Source organism: Lactuca serriola, chromosome 4 (genome assembly GCF_051521515.1).
Source record: "Lactuca serriola cultivar US96UC23 chromosome 4, Lser_US96UC23_V15, whole genome shotgun sequence".
Classification (NCBI taxonomy): domain Eukaryota; kingdom Viridiplantae; phylum Streptophyta; class Magnoliopsida; order Asterales; family Asteraceae; genus Lactuca; species Lactuca serriola.
Window position 1 is genome coordinate 241,531,645 of NC_136411.1, and position 16,108 is coordinate 241,547,752.

General features: G+C 37.6%; 1 protein-coding gene across 1 annotated transcript; it reads left to right on the forward strand.

The window, feature by feature from the left end:
• The first annotated feature begins 9,132 nt into the window (after positions 1-9,132).
• On the forward strand, positions 9,133-10,462 carry BKI1 (BRI1 kinase inhibitor 1). Its single transcript, XM_079034259.1, has one exon. The coding sequence runs from the start codon at positions 9,271-9,273 to the stop codon at positions 10,297-10,299; it is 1,029 nt and encodes a 342-aa protein (XP_078890385.1). The 5' UTR covers positions 9,133-9,270; the 3' UTR covers positions 10,300-10,462.
• Positions 10,463-16,108: the final 5,646 nt, after the last annotated feature.

Below are 16,108 nucleotides of genomic sequence, written 5' to 3' on the forward strand. Positions count from 1 at the left end.
ACAAATGAAAAATGAAGAGCTCAGATACGTTGCAGCATACTGGTTAGATTGGATCATTAACCTGAAGACCATCCATGATCTTCATACTGCTCAACAATGGATCAATGATATGGAAGCAACTATGCAAAAGGCTCATCAAGACACAAGGAGCTTAGCCAGAGGATCAATCCCATCCCTTCTCAAATTGGTGTTGGTGACTCCAACGATGGTGGAACCATAGTCCAGATCAGCCAGGAATCAGGATTAAATTTTGTGTTCAATAACGAGGAGAAAGTTCAGAAACAAGGTCAATTCGAAGACTTTGATATGTGTTTCTGAAGATGAAGAATCTAGTGGAATTTGGCACTCCACTTCCAAACCGAAGCCAAAGAAGAAGAAGGTTGCAGTCTCAAGGAGAGAATTTCACGATCTCTAAAACAAGCTCTATCAAATTCACACTGTCGTAACCTCTCAACAACCACCGCAGACACCCTCAACTCAAACTCTTCATTCCCTCGAAAAAAGGGTCAATGCCATTGAAGAACATGAAAAATGGACTGCAGACAGGACACAGTGATGCGAGTTGGGATGGGGATCTGACAACTTAATCAACAATGACAAACAGACCACAAATAATTCCTCAAGAATGATTAATACCTTCTCTCTGACTTCAAGGAGTTAAAGGACAACTTGGTGAAAATGACCATTGAACATGAGGCGAAGACAAAATTCCAAATCAATGAGACACACAATGCATATAAATCCGATTTTTCAGTACTTCAAGAAACTTTTCACAGTCTCCGCCGTTCAGTCTCTGCCAACAAAAGCATCAATGAAATCCTCACTCTCTCAAAACACATCTCCAACCATCTTGTTCATCCTCAAATGCCGACCAATAATGACCTTAGTGGAAATATTTTAATTAAATTCCATAAAACCTATGAAAAGTTGAATGAACAAAAGGCATTGTTTGAGGAGAAGGGTATGTCTTCTTCTTCAAAAAGGGGGGGGGGGGAATATGGGAATCCAAGTCGATGAAAGTACAAGGTTCTCTTCAGAATTAGATAGACCAATATCTCCCCAATAGATGACTCCAACTCCTCCTCTGTATCCTCAGAAAACTCCACCGCAATCCCCTCCAATATCTCCTTTTAAGAACAAAACTCCAACTCCTCCATCCTCTCCAATACCCATCAAAGAAAATGAATTGGAGCCTTCCATTCTAATGATAATTCCTTTAAATCCCCAAAGACAAGGCCAAAAAAAGGCAGATTGCAGAGCAGCTAAGCTTGTTAAGTATATTTTTTAAACTCAAGGATTTGACATGAGAATGGACGAATCCCTCATCAATTCATGGGTTAATCCAATGTGTAGACTCATGCACTCTGATTATGGTAGTCATCTTACACACTCTAAAAAATCAGGAGCATATTGGAATATTCCTCTTTCACCCAATGCTAAATAATATCTAGTATTTAAGCCATTTGATCAAAATATTCCTGATGAAAAGAGGATGCCCATGGAATTTGAAAGACTAAACTTGTTTCACAACAAGTATGGAAAAACAATTAGGGAAATTTGGTCTTGTGACATACGTGATGTTGTGACAACTTACAAAGCAAGGTCATTTAAAGGAGAAACATATTTCCAATACACTCTTTCATGCTACGATAAAGAATATCATAGAACTCAAGCAAACTTCGTCTTCATGAATCCTGAAGTCTTTCTTATTACAAGGGTCTTCCAACTCAAAGTGCTAAAACACAAAAAGATGGAAGATGATTATCTTAGGGTTGCTGATTTTCTCAGAGCTTATGTATGTGACTTTGGAAAAATCGATGTTGAACTCCATTCTTCCATTGCATAGAAGATGAACTTCCCTCCATTTCAACACCCCAAGTACATCACCAAAGAGATACAACACATAAGCCTCGAAGCAACAACTTTTCTAGAACTTGGCATTATTTTCAGGCTCTCGAGAGACAGTGTGAAGTTCTTTCTGCCAACCACTGCATTTTATTGATATTCTCCCAAACACCACTAAAGAGGTGAAGTATGAAATCGCCGGCAAGATCAAATGGATTATTCAAGTCATGAAATTCTAGTGGCTCATTATCAAGTTTCTCAAACTTGATATGTAAAGAGATAGTTGTGAGTCACTTAGTGTGAAATTATTGAAACATAAAGTGATCCTTCGCAGCGAAGAAGTCTATTGATGAAACCAAAGACCTGTTTTGTTGTTGCGGTAGAAGGTGTTGTTAAGAAGACTTGGAGGATGACACTGAAGACTTGTTACCAGAATGTAAAAGGATGATATGAAGAGTAGATTGTTTTGTCATTTGTATGTTGAAGTGTCAGAAAAGTAATGTTCACCTTTTCTAACATTGAGTGTTTCTTGAGTTCTATCAGTCCAAGCGTGGTAAGCATGGCCACGTGACTTTGAAGTATTTTATTGTTTATCACGTACTGGGTTTTGCTATAAATAAGTGATCATGATGATCAATCAAAGTTCACTACTTTTAGAATTCATATGTATTACACTTTATTAAATACAAGTCTTCATTATATTCATATCTTGGTTATGTTGTTCTTCACTTACTAACTTGTATTTGAATGAAAAAATTGTTACGATTCAACTAAGTTTTCTTATTACTTGCTTATGTTTAACTGATTAATCTTGTTTATATATATCTCTTGATCATTTTGCATATTTCTTTATTGTTGAGCTTATCAAAAGACCCATGGAGATTAACTTATATTTCCGTAAATCAATCATCAAGTTTTTCTCTCAATATTTATTTCAGTTGAGTATGGTGACCACTCGAGGATGAGCTTCTAGATCTGGTTCTGGCTTTGGTGCCAAACCGTTAGATGAAGTATTACACAAGTTTATCACATCAGAAATTACCCATGGTATCTTGGAGGTCGCGCCTACGATTTTTGGTACCATTAAGGAGTGGATTCTAGAGCTTATGGAAGAGCGACTTGGGACCCTTTAGGTGAAGATCGCTAAGGGGAAGTTAGGGGTATAGACTCCCTTATTTCAAGAGTTCAAGGCATGTGGAGCTCCGGAATTCTTTGGGGCTAAGTACCCCTATCATAGCCTCCTTTGGATCGCTGACATAGAGAATGCTCAGCATATGAGTTTTTTCCCTGAGGGGGTAAAGGTAGGGTTTTTATCCTACCTTCTGAGAGACCGAGCATGTGACTACTAGGATGAGGTCATATGAGCTTTGGGATCTATGGCAGTGGTGGCCATGACTTAGGAGGAGTTTGTTACGAGATTCCAATAGGAGTTCGCACCGGAGATCGAGATGGAGCAGCTTGCGAGGGAGTTTCAAGACCTTCGCCAGACTACTGAAACTATGGCAGAGATCACTACCATGTTCCATGAGATGGTATGTTGGTTCCGTAACATGATGCAAATGAGGGAATGAAGAAGACGTGATATCATGATATGTTGAGGGATGACATCAGATATTTTGTGAGGTTTTTGAGGTGCAAAAAGTTTAATGATATGATTGAGAGGGCCTATAAGGTGCAAGACTTCTGATTTGCATATTAGGGAGCAGTAGGGTTGAAGTCGATGACCCAAGTACAGCAAGTAGCATTGTAGGGCATGTCGACCAGCAGGTTCAGGTTGTTCCAGATGTGGAAAAAACTAGTCATTTGAGTAGGGATTTCCCCCGGAGTGCATTGATTTTCTTTACCTGAAACCAGACAAACATGAAAAGGGCGATTGTTTGAGGTTATCAGGAGGGCCAGTGGTGGTGCTTGTGCCAACCACCATAAGCATCACTGATGACCATCAGGTCAAGGTGGAGACACATGTGGTGAAAAGCATGACATTTCAATTGACGGCTGAGGAGTCGAGATCAGCGCCTAATGTGGTTATGGGTATGCCTCCTTATCTTATTTGTTATTATTTTCTTTGTTTATGCTTATGTTTATCAGATCATGTATAGCTACTTTCTTAGTCACTGGTATGACTACTCATGCTCTGTTTGATTTAGGTGCCTACCGATCCTTCGTATCTCTTGCACCTAGCAAGAAGTTTAGTGATACGCCTGGGATTTAAATAGATGTAGAGATTATTGATGATCATTCACTTAGTGCTTCAAGGTTTCTTCGAGGTTGTGCTCTAAATCATCTCAGTGAGAGATATCCGATTGATTTGGTTCCGATTCCGTTATGAGGGTCAAAGGTTATTATAGGGACATATTGGTTGGGTACTAATGGGACCATGATTGACCGTGAGCACCATTTAGTGAGAGTCCAAACCCCTAGTGGTGGAGAACTGATTATTCAGAATGAGGGTGCTTATAACGGACCGACTCTCTATTCAGTAGTGAGGTCTAGGAGATATATTCAGCAGGGTTGCTCCACATTTGTTGTCGATGTGGCTGATACTTGAGTTAGGGGCATATAGATTTTGAGTGATGTGCCCATCGTCCGGAATTTTCCTTACATATTTCCTGAGGATTTTCCTGGATTGCCTCCCGAGAGGCAGGTTGAGCTTCGAATTGACTTAGTCCCTGCTCCTGCCCCAATAATCCAAGCACCATGTCGTTTAGCACCATCGGACGTGCAGAAGTTGTCTACGTAGATTCAGGAGCTGGTAGACAAGGGGTTTATTAGACCGAGTAGTTCTCCATGTGGAGCACCTACCATGTTCATGAAAAAGAAGAATGGTTCTCACATGATGTGCATAGATTATCGGGAGTTGAATAAGCTAACGGTGAAGAACCGTTACCCACTCCCGAGGATTGATGATCTGTTTGACCAGCTTCAGGGCGTATCTTGGTTCTCTAAAATTATTTTGCGGATAGGTTACCAACACAACAGCAGCATTCATGGATCTCATGAACTGGGTATGCTGACCAATGCTTGATCGGTCGATCGTGTTTTTTGTAATATCCTGGTCTATTCCAAGACTAAGGAACAACACGAGCATCATTTGTGGGACATAGTGGAGACTTATAGGAGTGAGAGAGTATGTATGCCAAATTCTCCAAATGCGAGTTTTGGTTGTGTGTGGTGCAGTTCTTAGGGCACATCATCAACCAGAAGTGTATATTAGTTGATCCGGCCAATATCGAGGTTGTAATGAGATAGGAGGTCCCTAGGACCCATTGGAGATTCGGAGTTTTCTAGGTCTCATGGGTTACTACCAGAGATTTATCCAAGATTTCTGCAAGATTGTTGTTCATTTGACCCGCTTGATGATGAAGAAGAATGTTACTTTTTGGTGGGGGCCCGATCAGCAATCAGCTTTTGAAATGTTGCAAACAAAGATTGTGTGAGGCCATGATTCTCACTCTTCCCAAGGACATGGATTATTTGTGGCTTATTATGATGTGTCTATCTCAAGTTTGGGTGTTGTCCTTGTGTAGAGGGAACATGTGATTGATTATGCTTCAAGGCAGTTGAAGCCTCATGAGGTGAACTACCCTATTCACGATTTGGAATTGGGGGCTATAGTTTTTACTCTCAAGATTTAGAGGAACTATCAGTATGGAGTTTGGTATACTATCTTCGCTGATCACAAGAGCCTGAGATATCTGATGGATCAGCCGAATATGAACATGAGCTAGTGGAAATAGTTGGATGTGGTAAAGGATTATGATTATGAAATCTTGTATCACCTGGGAAGGACAATGTTATGGTTGATGCCTTGAGTTGAAAGGTGACAAGTGCACCTATTAGGTACTTATATTTGAGGATGGTTATTGTTTCTCCACTATTAGATAAGATCAAAAAGGCTTAGGAGGAGGAACTGAAGAAGGAAAATTGGAAGGCAAAGCGCATCATAGGGCAGATTCCTTGTTCATTAGAGATGGTCGGGGTTGTTGACACAATGTGGGAGGGTTTGGGTGTTGACTACTAGTGGGATTAGGTAGACAGTGTTGGAAGAGACTCATAAGTTGAAGTTTTCGATCCATCCACGGGCCACAAATATGTATAGGGATCTGAAGTTGAGCTATTGGCGTCCCTATATGAAGAGGCAGATTGCATGGTATGTGGAGCGATGCTTGACTTTTCGAAATGTCAAGGCCGAACATCAGAGACCCCACAGGAAGATGCAGCCGTTACCCATTCCTATGTGGAACTGGGAAGATATCACTATGGACATCATCACAAAGTTGTTGACAATGGTACAAAGGGTTGAACCTATATGGGTCATTTTTGATAAATTGACCAAGAGCACACATTTCATTACTATTGCCGAGATTCTATCAGCCGAGAAGTTGACCGATACTTACATTCAGGAGGTGGTGGTTCGACACAGGATGCCTGTTTCGGTGGTTTCGTAGACATTCCTTTTACCTCCCGGTTTTGGAGGAAGTTTCATGAGGAGTTGGTTACTCAACTGCATTTTAGTACAACATACCACCCCCAGACTGATGGACATAGTGAGGGGATAATTTAGACACTAGAAGATCTACTCATGGCATGTGTACTAGATTTCGGTGGGAGTTGGGATACTTATCTTCCACTGGCCGAGTTCTCCTACAATAATAGTTAGCAATTCAGTATTGACCACCTTTCGAGATGATGTGCGGGAGGAGGAGTAGGACCCCGATTTTTTGGGGCGAGGTCGGGTATCGGGTCATGGGGAGTATTGAAGTAGCGTTCAAGACCACCGAGTTACAGTAGGTCTGTGACAGGTTGTAGGTCGTGTAAAGTCGACAAAAGTGTTATGATGACCGATGTCATTCAAATCTCAAGTTCTAGATAGGGGATTTGGTACATTTGAAGGTGTCACCTTTGAATGGTGTCAACCGATTTCAGAAGCGGGGAAAGCTAGGTCACCGGTTTATCGGCCCTTTTAGGAATATCACCCCAGGTGGACAAGGTTGCATACCGATTGGAGTTGTTTGATGAGCTCAATCGGATACACAACCCTTTCCATGTCTCTCGGTTGCGGAAATTTTTAGCCGATGATTCTGTGGCAATTCCTTTGGATGACAATCATGGCGAGGACCGCCTGAATTGTGTGGAGAAACTGATTTTGATTCTCGACAAAAAGACAAAGTATTTGCGAAATAAACTGGTGAACCTGGTGAAGGTACATTGGTAGCATTAAAGGGGTTCTGAGTGGACGTGGGAGTCGGAGGACGAGATGAGGGAACATTACCATGAGTTATTTTTGGAGGTAGACTTCGAGGACAAATTCCATCCATTTACCACAACTTGTTTCCGCTAATTGGGTTTATCGTCGCTAATACTCGTGTCCGCTAAAAACCTTTGTCTACATCAGGGCCTTCCCTTGATTTCTCAGATTACGTGAGTCTCACATCATCTGGCGATTTCGACCGCCGAACCACTTTCATAACCATAAAATTTATATAAATATGAGGGATTTTATGACAATAACTTTACTATAAGAGCTACAATAGTCATAAAACACATGCTAAATACAATTAATAGGAGTTTTGTTTATTCGTCGTAAGAAGTGCATTTATAGGTCATATATCATGAAGCTCTACTTAAGAAGTGTATTTAGATGGTATATTTATAATTGTACTAATGATATTTATTAAAGAGAATTACAAAAGAATCTCATATATATATATATATATATATATATATATATATATATATATATATATATATATATATATATATATATATATATATATATATATAATCATTATTGTGTTTTTGAATAAAAAAAAATATATGAGTTTTTTAGTGAAATGATGTAAATGGTATCTTTATTTTTATTTTTTAATAAATAATTATTAGTTTTCTTCAAATAACTTTAGTGTATATAAAAAAATAAAATCTTCAGAAAAATTCTTAAACTTTAACTTTAGTAACAAAAAAGTCATTCATTTTTTGTTTTTATTTTTTTGCAATTTAACATTTAAAATCGACACTACCAAGATACAACATAAGCATTAATCAGTTTCAATACTTAAACTGCAAAAACTAATAATAAATAAATAAAATAAAATCATATTTGTAAGATTTTTTATTGTAGGTTTTCATATATAAATATGGGCAATTTTAAATTAATCGGAAGAAAATGCCAAGCCCTGCTTAGTGCTTACTTCAACAACAAATATCTAAACTTTTATTTTATTTTTTATCAGTTTATTAATTAGTTTTAATAGTTAATATTCATTTAATTAGTTTCTTCCAAAAACAAAAATTATATGTACAACAATGATATATTTATTATAACTTTTTAAAATTGTAACTCTAAAACAAAATTGTGTATGTTGATGATCTTTGTAACATTAAAATTTCATATTAATTTTCATGTTTAGAATTTATATATATAACGAACTCTAAAGACCTCCTTCTCAATCAAATCTTGATACATGAAAACTTTTGTAACCCATATAACGTGAAATAATGTTTTCATTCTAGCATGCATGTAACTTATGATCAAAGGGATCCAAATCCTCAGGAAATCTGTAATATCACTTAAACCTGAATTAGAGAGACACCAAGAATTTAAATACATAAATTGCCGTGAAATCCGAAAACTAAAACAGCATAACAAAATGAACAGGAACTTTACCATCGCAAATAAACCTTAATTATTATTATACAAAATTACAAATGAAGCAACAATATACAAATGACAACTAATATTGTAAAGGCCAACAAAAAACACATCAATAACCAAGTCTTCATAATTGGAGTAGGGTCCTATATTGAACATATAATTGAGATAGGAGATTACGCTCATATAGAAATATAAATGAATTGTTATAAAACATAAAACCTCATTTAATCACAACAGTTCAAGTTCATCTGATGCTCAAGATCGATTTCCCCATATATCTAGTGCAAGTAATATTTCACTTTTCTGTCTAGATGCTGCATTGAACATAATCTAGTTTCATATATAACCATTCAAGTAATTGCAAGTAGGTAGATATTGGTAATTTTGGGTTCATTCGAATAAATGAGCATATATGGAAGATAGTGGTAAATTTTGGGTCTTTCTTATTGTATTTTTTCATTAAAAAGAGAATTATATCAAATTAGAAGTTCATTACTTTCATAGATTTGCATTTTATTATAGCTGTAAGATTGAAAACGACAGAAAATGTTTTTTATTTAATTTAATTTTGATTAGATCCCCCTGTCTCATGGTTTTCAATCCACCACAACCTTTTCTTATATGGACAAAAGACTCAAGTATTCGGCACCTAACTATACTTGTTCTCATTCTCTCTGCCAACACACACATACACACACTCACATCTCTCTCTCTCTCTCTCCTTATCCCTTCTGTGTAGGCGATCATCGATCAATATTAAAACTTGAAGCATGGAAGTTTTAAATATGAGAGATAAAGTAGAAAATGAACAAAGTTACATGAAGAAGCAAGAAGCAATACTACAAGAAAGCATCCAGACTTCATCTCCACCACCAACGGCCACCTCATCTCCACCATCAGCATCGGCATCTCCAACCCATGAATTCTCCTTCACCATCTCCCTCCATCCGCATCCAACACAAAAATCGCAACAAGATGGTTATAACTCCGGCAACTATGATGATAATAACCACCGTAAACATGGTAACACCACAACACCACCATCGGAACCATTGACTGCTATTGACCTTTCTCCGGCGGATGATATCTTCTTCCATGGCCACCTCCTTCCTCTCCATCTCCTGTCTCATCTTCCCATATCCCCTCGTACATCGACAACTTCAATGGATAGTTTTACCCTCCCAACGAAGGACATCCTAAAGGACCAACATAACCCCATTGGAAACACTAGTTTCCATTATCACCACCGGAACACCTTCTCAGAGTTCAACTTGACCAGCAACAATGTCAATCAAATCAGACCAAAGTCCAAATCTTTCTCGTTGTTTGGCCGTAACAAAGGAAAAAAAGGATGCGCTGATGAAAGAGAAAGAGATCACGAAGACCAAGATAAAGAAAGAAACAACAGTAATTCCAAGAAGAAGCTGAAATTAGAGGTGGCTCAACTTATCAAGAGGTACATGAAAATGGTAAGGCCATTGTTGTCGTTTCCGAAGGCGAAGAGGTCAAATAATGAATTTAACCGGCAGCCACATTCGTTTTCCGGCAACTTGGTGAGCTCCAAAAGCAGTTTGCCGCTCCAAGTGACTAGAGGTGGTGGGAGGAGAGGGGAGTTCTCAGCCCCAGCGTCAATGAGAACTTCTCCGGCAAATAGTGGAATACTTCTTGCTTCAGGAACTGTGAGCCCAGCCAAAAGCACATCGAGTGATAGCACCATGGAAGAGTTACATGCTGCCATTCAAGCTGCTATTGCTCATTGTAAGAATTCCATTGCCATGGAAGACAAAATTCAAGCATAAAACAAAGTATATGAAAACTTTTAGGCGGAAATTCAAATATTTCTTCCTTTTTTGGTCATATTTTACAGTATAATCGATCTTCTTAATTGGTGTATATAATAATTCTGTGATAGATTTCTTATGTATATTTTATCTATAATTTAAAAAGCATCATTTACAATGCTTTGATGGTACATTCATGAATATAAACAGCCAACACGTCAAAACCCATGACTAATTAGATCAAATATGTTTTCTGGGAGTTGTGTTGGCCACTTAAGATATTGCTAAAGATAGAATCCATATATAAAGTTATAAATAAAAATATATATTAAAAAATCAACTTCTTTTATGGGATATTATATTCTAATATTCTTTTCAAACACATTACATAAAATTTTAAAAAGTGACTTCGTCCAATATCCATGGGAGGTCCCAAACTTTTTGTTTGAAGAATACAATTTGCTGTATAATACGAATAAACGAGTACCAGTGGAGCCGCTGATCGAGCCACTATATATTCAATTTCAATTTGCTCATCAGATTGAAGTTGTTATTAATTATACAAAAAATATAAAAAATAATCCATTACTTTTAGGTGCTAAATTTTCTTGTAATTGCATCTTTGCTATTACTTGAATACAATAGGTCTATTTGGTGTATTAAGACCTAATCACGAATGAAAGAAACAGCGTAACAGAATGAACAGCGCTACAAGAAATACTATCATTAGCGGCGGCGCCACCGGTAGCGACGACAACTAAAGTCCGTGCTTTGATGTCGCTGCTAATGGTAGTAAACCATGGTCCGTGTGATGGTTCCCGGAAGCACCCCAATCATTGATCACTTACCTAAATCCAACGGTTGGTTTTCAATTATCAACAACATCAATAACGGCGATTTTATCGCCGCTAATACCTAAAAAAAATTACCACGAAAATGTTCCATCCATTTACCGCAGCTTGTTTCCACTAATTGGGTTTGTCGTCGCTAATACTCATCGCCGCTAAAACCCTTCGTCTACTTCAGGGTTTTTCCCATCATTTCTCAGATAACACGACTCTCAAATCATTTATTTGGTGATTTCGACCGACGAACCACCGATTGAGGCTAAACTGCATCGATTATCACCATTATGCCATAGGAACCACCGATGAGAAATACGATCATCACCGATCACGATTTGTGCCTCTCCTCCCTCCTTTTCTCTTTCCCCTCTGACCAAGATTTCCAGTTTAATTGTAATGTCACACCCCCAAACCAGAATGATGGAAACGTTCAGGGGCGGAGGACGTCATGTTTAGTATGACAACACATGCATCATAATAATCAAAGTAACAAACAACCATTGCATTAATATGAAAGTGCTTACAAAGTATGTGATTCACAAAAGATAGACTCCAAAAGTAAATAACAAAACAAGACATCAAGCTACTATACTTCATCTTCTAAATCCCAGTGCGCGTACCTGTCTACTAGTTTCCTGAGAATACAAGTTATTTTGAAAGAGTAGATCAACATTTAAGCTGGTGAGTTCATAAGTATTTAGGTGATGAAAGTAAGTTGTAAGTTCCTTTTAGAAAAGTTCGTCTGTTCCTCTAGAAAATCCTATATTTTCAGATATGATGAATGAAAGTAAAAATAACTCTACAACTCTATCTATGAGTACTAAATAGATACAAGTTATATACAATTTAGAGTAAACATACAGTCGGTTGTGTGAATCCGCCCTAAAACCACAACCAAACAAGGAACATGGAATGAGGCGGAAGTCACACATCCTATTGTTTGTTAGATCTTCACTGTATATAACCCTGGTGTATTCGCTTAGTACTTACGGAGTTAACTGTAATAGTTCTTTATATTTGATGAAAACATTCTTTAAGAAAATCATATATTTCCTTTAGTAAAAATGGTAACCACAATAGTTCCTTCTATAATCACTTAGTTTATACAAGCTATATATAATCTAATATTGAACGGACAATTAAATGGGTGAATCTGCCATAAGCCCACAACCAAACAAGGAACAGGAAATAAGGCGGAAAGCACACATCCAATTGCCTATCGGATATTAATTATATATAACCCTGATGTATAAACTAAGGTATTATATAATTAACCACTAAAAGTCCTTTAAGTTATAATGGTTTAATAAAATGAATTAAACCCTTTTACTAATAAGTTTCTAGTTTACCCTACTAAATGTTCTATCTGAAAAGTATGTTTTTGTACTAGAAAACGGTGTATTGAATTTATATACTATGACCTGACCCATACCTGGTACTCCTTATGATTACTTGGTGTATACGGACTATATATAGCTAAGATCGAATAGATAGTAGACTGGGTGAATCTACTCTAAGCCCACAACCAAACAAGGAACAGGAAATGAAGCGGAAAGCACACATCCTACTGTCTGTCGAATCCTATTAATATATATTCCTAATGTATCCACTAATGAATCCTAAAGTTAGCATTATAGGCCCCCTTCTAACTGAATGTTCCTGTCACTAGGAAGTTATGTGGCGTTGTTCTATTTGTTAGGATGACTACTAAAGTGATGAAATCTTGTACTATAAATGTCTTAGTCGATATTGTTGTGAGTTTTGTATATATTAACTTGTTTTATTTATTATTGTCCGGTACTTTTTAAATGAACCCTTTATAAATAAAATTCAATACTTTGTAGATGTACCCCATATATAACCTGGTACTTTGTAGATGTACCCCATATATATATATATATATATATATATATATATATGTATATATATATATATATCCTTATACCTTGTATATTATCATCTTTTGTTACAAACAATGAGTTAATGATACGTTCCCTTCCTAGGTTACCGGAAATGTTAAGTATAAGTTCGTGAATCATGATTTGTTCTTCTGTTCTAGAATATAGTATGTTCCTTCCTGTTCTTGTTATAGTATGTTCCTCCCTGACCTAGTTATAGTATGTACTGAATCCCCTAAACTATACCTATTATAGTTTACTAGTATGCTTGATTGAATTGTTACTAACTTGAACAAAATACTCAATTATCTACTGAGTTAAGCATGTACCTTAAGATTTGAGTTTTATAAACAATAAACTAACATCTTTTTAAAAGAGCTTTTCTAATTGATTTGATCACTTATAAAAGCATAAGAAAAAAAAACCTTTAATGTGATGGTTATCATAGATAAACATTTACACAATAACATTGTATTCAACTTATATCCCCCCCCCCCCCCCTTAAAAGCATTTAAAACATTTAAAAGGTTGATTATAGGGGTATGAACTCACCTTATGTGGGTGATTCAATTGAAGATTCGTGTAAGGATGAGAAGTTCCACGAATGAATTCCTGAGACACAAATGAGTCCTAAATGACATATAATGGCATATATAGGCATGTAATTAGTGTTTAGAACAACTAACATACAATGAAACAACCTTAGGGACTAGGAAACACTTGTAATGAAGTGTTACAATCACATGTGATTGACTAAAGGGAGTTCACAGCCACACAAAGTGTGTTTACGACCACACTAGAGTTTACGGCCAATGATGTTTGAAGTGTTTACGGCCCAAGCATGACCTTAAGAAGGGTTTACAGCCATGGATGAAGGGTTCACGGCCATAACATGATCCTATTAAGGGTTTACGGCCAAAGGAAGAGTTTACGGTCATAAACTCTTGAAGATCATGCACTTATTGTTTGTTTCATGGCTAGGAATCAAGTGTTTATTATGGATAACTAGATGATAGAAGAGATACTCACACTTTGGAGGTCTTTAGGGTGTTTGTGACCCAAGAACAAGTAGGTCTTCTTGGTGAAAAGATGAAGACTTGAAGATCTTGAAGGAAAAGTGATGAATTCAAGGATGTGATTCATAGGATTCATATGATCAAGAAGATTAACTAGTAAAATGGATTAATTACTTAATATATTGAAGAGAAATGGAAGCGTTCTTGATGATACTTAAGAGAGAAATGAGTTTCAGCCTTAAAGATGTGAACAATGATGAAGAAATGAAGGAAATTGATTCTTAAAGGGGAGTGGTTCACGGCTGCCTTGAGTTTACGACCATAAACACTAGTTTGCGGCCGTAAACTCCTTGTGATGGAGTTTCTGGCTCTTTTGCAACATAATGAACTTAAGCTTACACACCCATACACACAATCCTTAAGTTTACTAGGCTTAGAACTCATTAGAAAGACCCTCAAAAGGCTAAAAGATAGCAGAAACAAGTCTGACATTTGATTGGATTGATTGGCTTTACCGGATAGAAATTTCGGGTTGTCACATCATCCCCCCGTTAGATGGAATTTCATCCCGAAAGTAGCTATCTTAGCAGTACTCCTGGGGCTGTGCTTCTCTGAATGGCAGAATACCCACTCGTAGACTTGGGCAACTTTGCCCTGACGCTCATGATAAGATTCACACTTGGTCCATCTATCATCACCTCGTGTATACAAGTCGTATATATTTAAGATTAGTAAGATGATCGGATGTGCGACTCTGCTCTAGGTGCACAACCAAAGAAGGAACATGAGATAGGGAGGAAAAACACATACTAAATATATGCAATCATAATTACATACCACTCTCCCGTATACACTTAATAGTGATAGGTGGGTTGTATTCGTCCTTAGCCTCTATGCTTTGAACTCTATATGTTGGACGAGTGGTAGTTCGGGAAGGTCTGCTGAGTATACGGTGGCAAGGTTTCGGAGGGAAAGATACTCCTCGCATGAGTACTTCGGGGTCTAGAAGACAAGAGACAAAACTGAGTTCTAGGTCGGGTTGTCATTATGAATGACTTGGGTTTCGTGAATTTGACGATTAGAGGAATGGAATTTCGAAACATATGAACTTTGTATGGTAAGGACCACGCCAATCCATGACGAATGATGATAACGGACTCTTTACAGAAACAAAAGTGAGGCCGATTTGAAAGAAGCGTTTGTTATACGATGGTGTATTCCAAGTGTGCTCGACAATGTATTTTGTGTAGACTTTCTAGTGCTTTCTGATTTCTCCTTGATATTACCACTACCACAAATCGTACTGCGATGAGCGAGTACTAATAGTGAAAGTGATTTGATAACTGGTGTCGATACTTTATATTATGATCCTCCTCAGTACCTCTATGATCGCCTGGCATATACAAGTAATGTATAACTAAGATGAATAAGACGGTCGACTGAGTGACTCTACCCTAAATCCACAACCAAACAAGGAACAAGACTTGAGGCGGAATCACTCACTCTAAGTCTGCAAAATCTTAGTTAGGCACAACCCTGATGTATATACTAAGCCATCATAGCTCACCTGTACGGATCTTTAGTTCTCTTATGAATGTTGTAACTTGTTCAGATGTGTAAGTTATTATAATTACTTTTAAATGTTCCCCAAGTTTTAATCTTATATAAATACAAATTAAATTTTAAAGTAATTCTTATTTTGAAGACATACTGTCGGTCGCTGGTGATTCCGAGGTAGTTTCTCCTGCGGTGAACATCAGAATTCGTCCATCCGCTCCTAAGTTCCTCATTATCGGGCAGTCCCTCTTGTAGTGCCCTGACTCACCACAGCCATAGCAGGCCTAGTTTACTTCTACTCTTGGGACTTGGGAGATCGGTTGTGCTGGTGCCCTGCAGAACCCGGTAGTGTGCCCCTTCCTGAGGAAATTCAGGCATTGCATTTCCTGATATACTCCGGTGTGGTGGTAGTTATACTTTCCACACTTCGGGAGAGTCCCAACATATCGATTGGCAGGTGCTGGAGTAGCAGGTGTTGTGGCAGCGTATATAGTAGCCATTTGTTGTTCCT

Coding starts and splice junctions, on each gene's coding strand:
- BKI1 (XM_079034259.1), top strand. CDS start 9,271: ATGGAAGTTTTAAATATGAGAGATAAAGTAGAAAATGAACAAAGTTAC.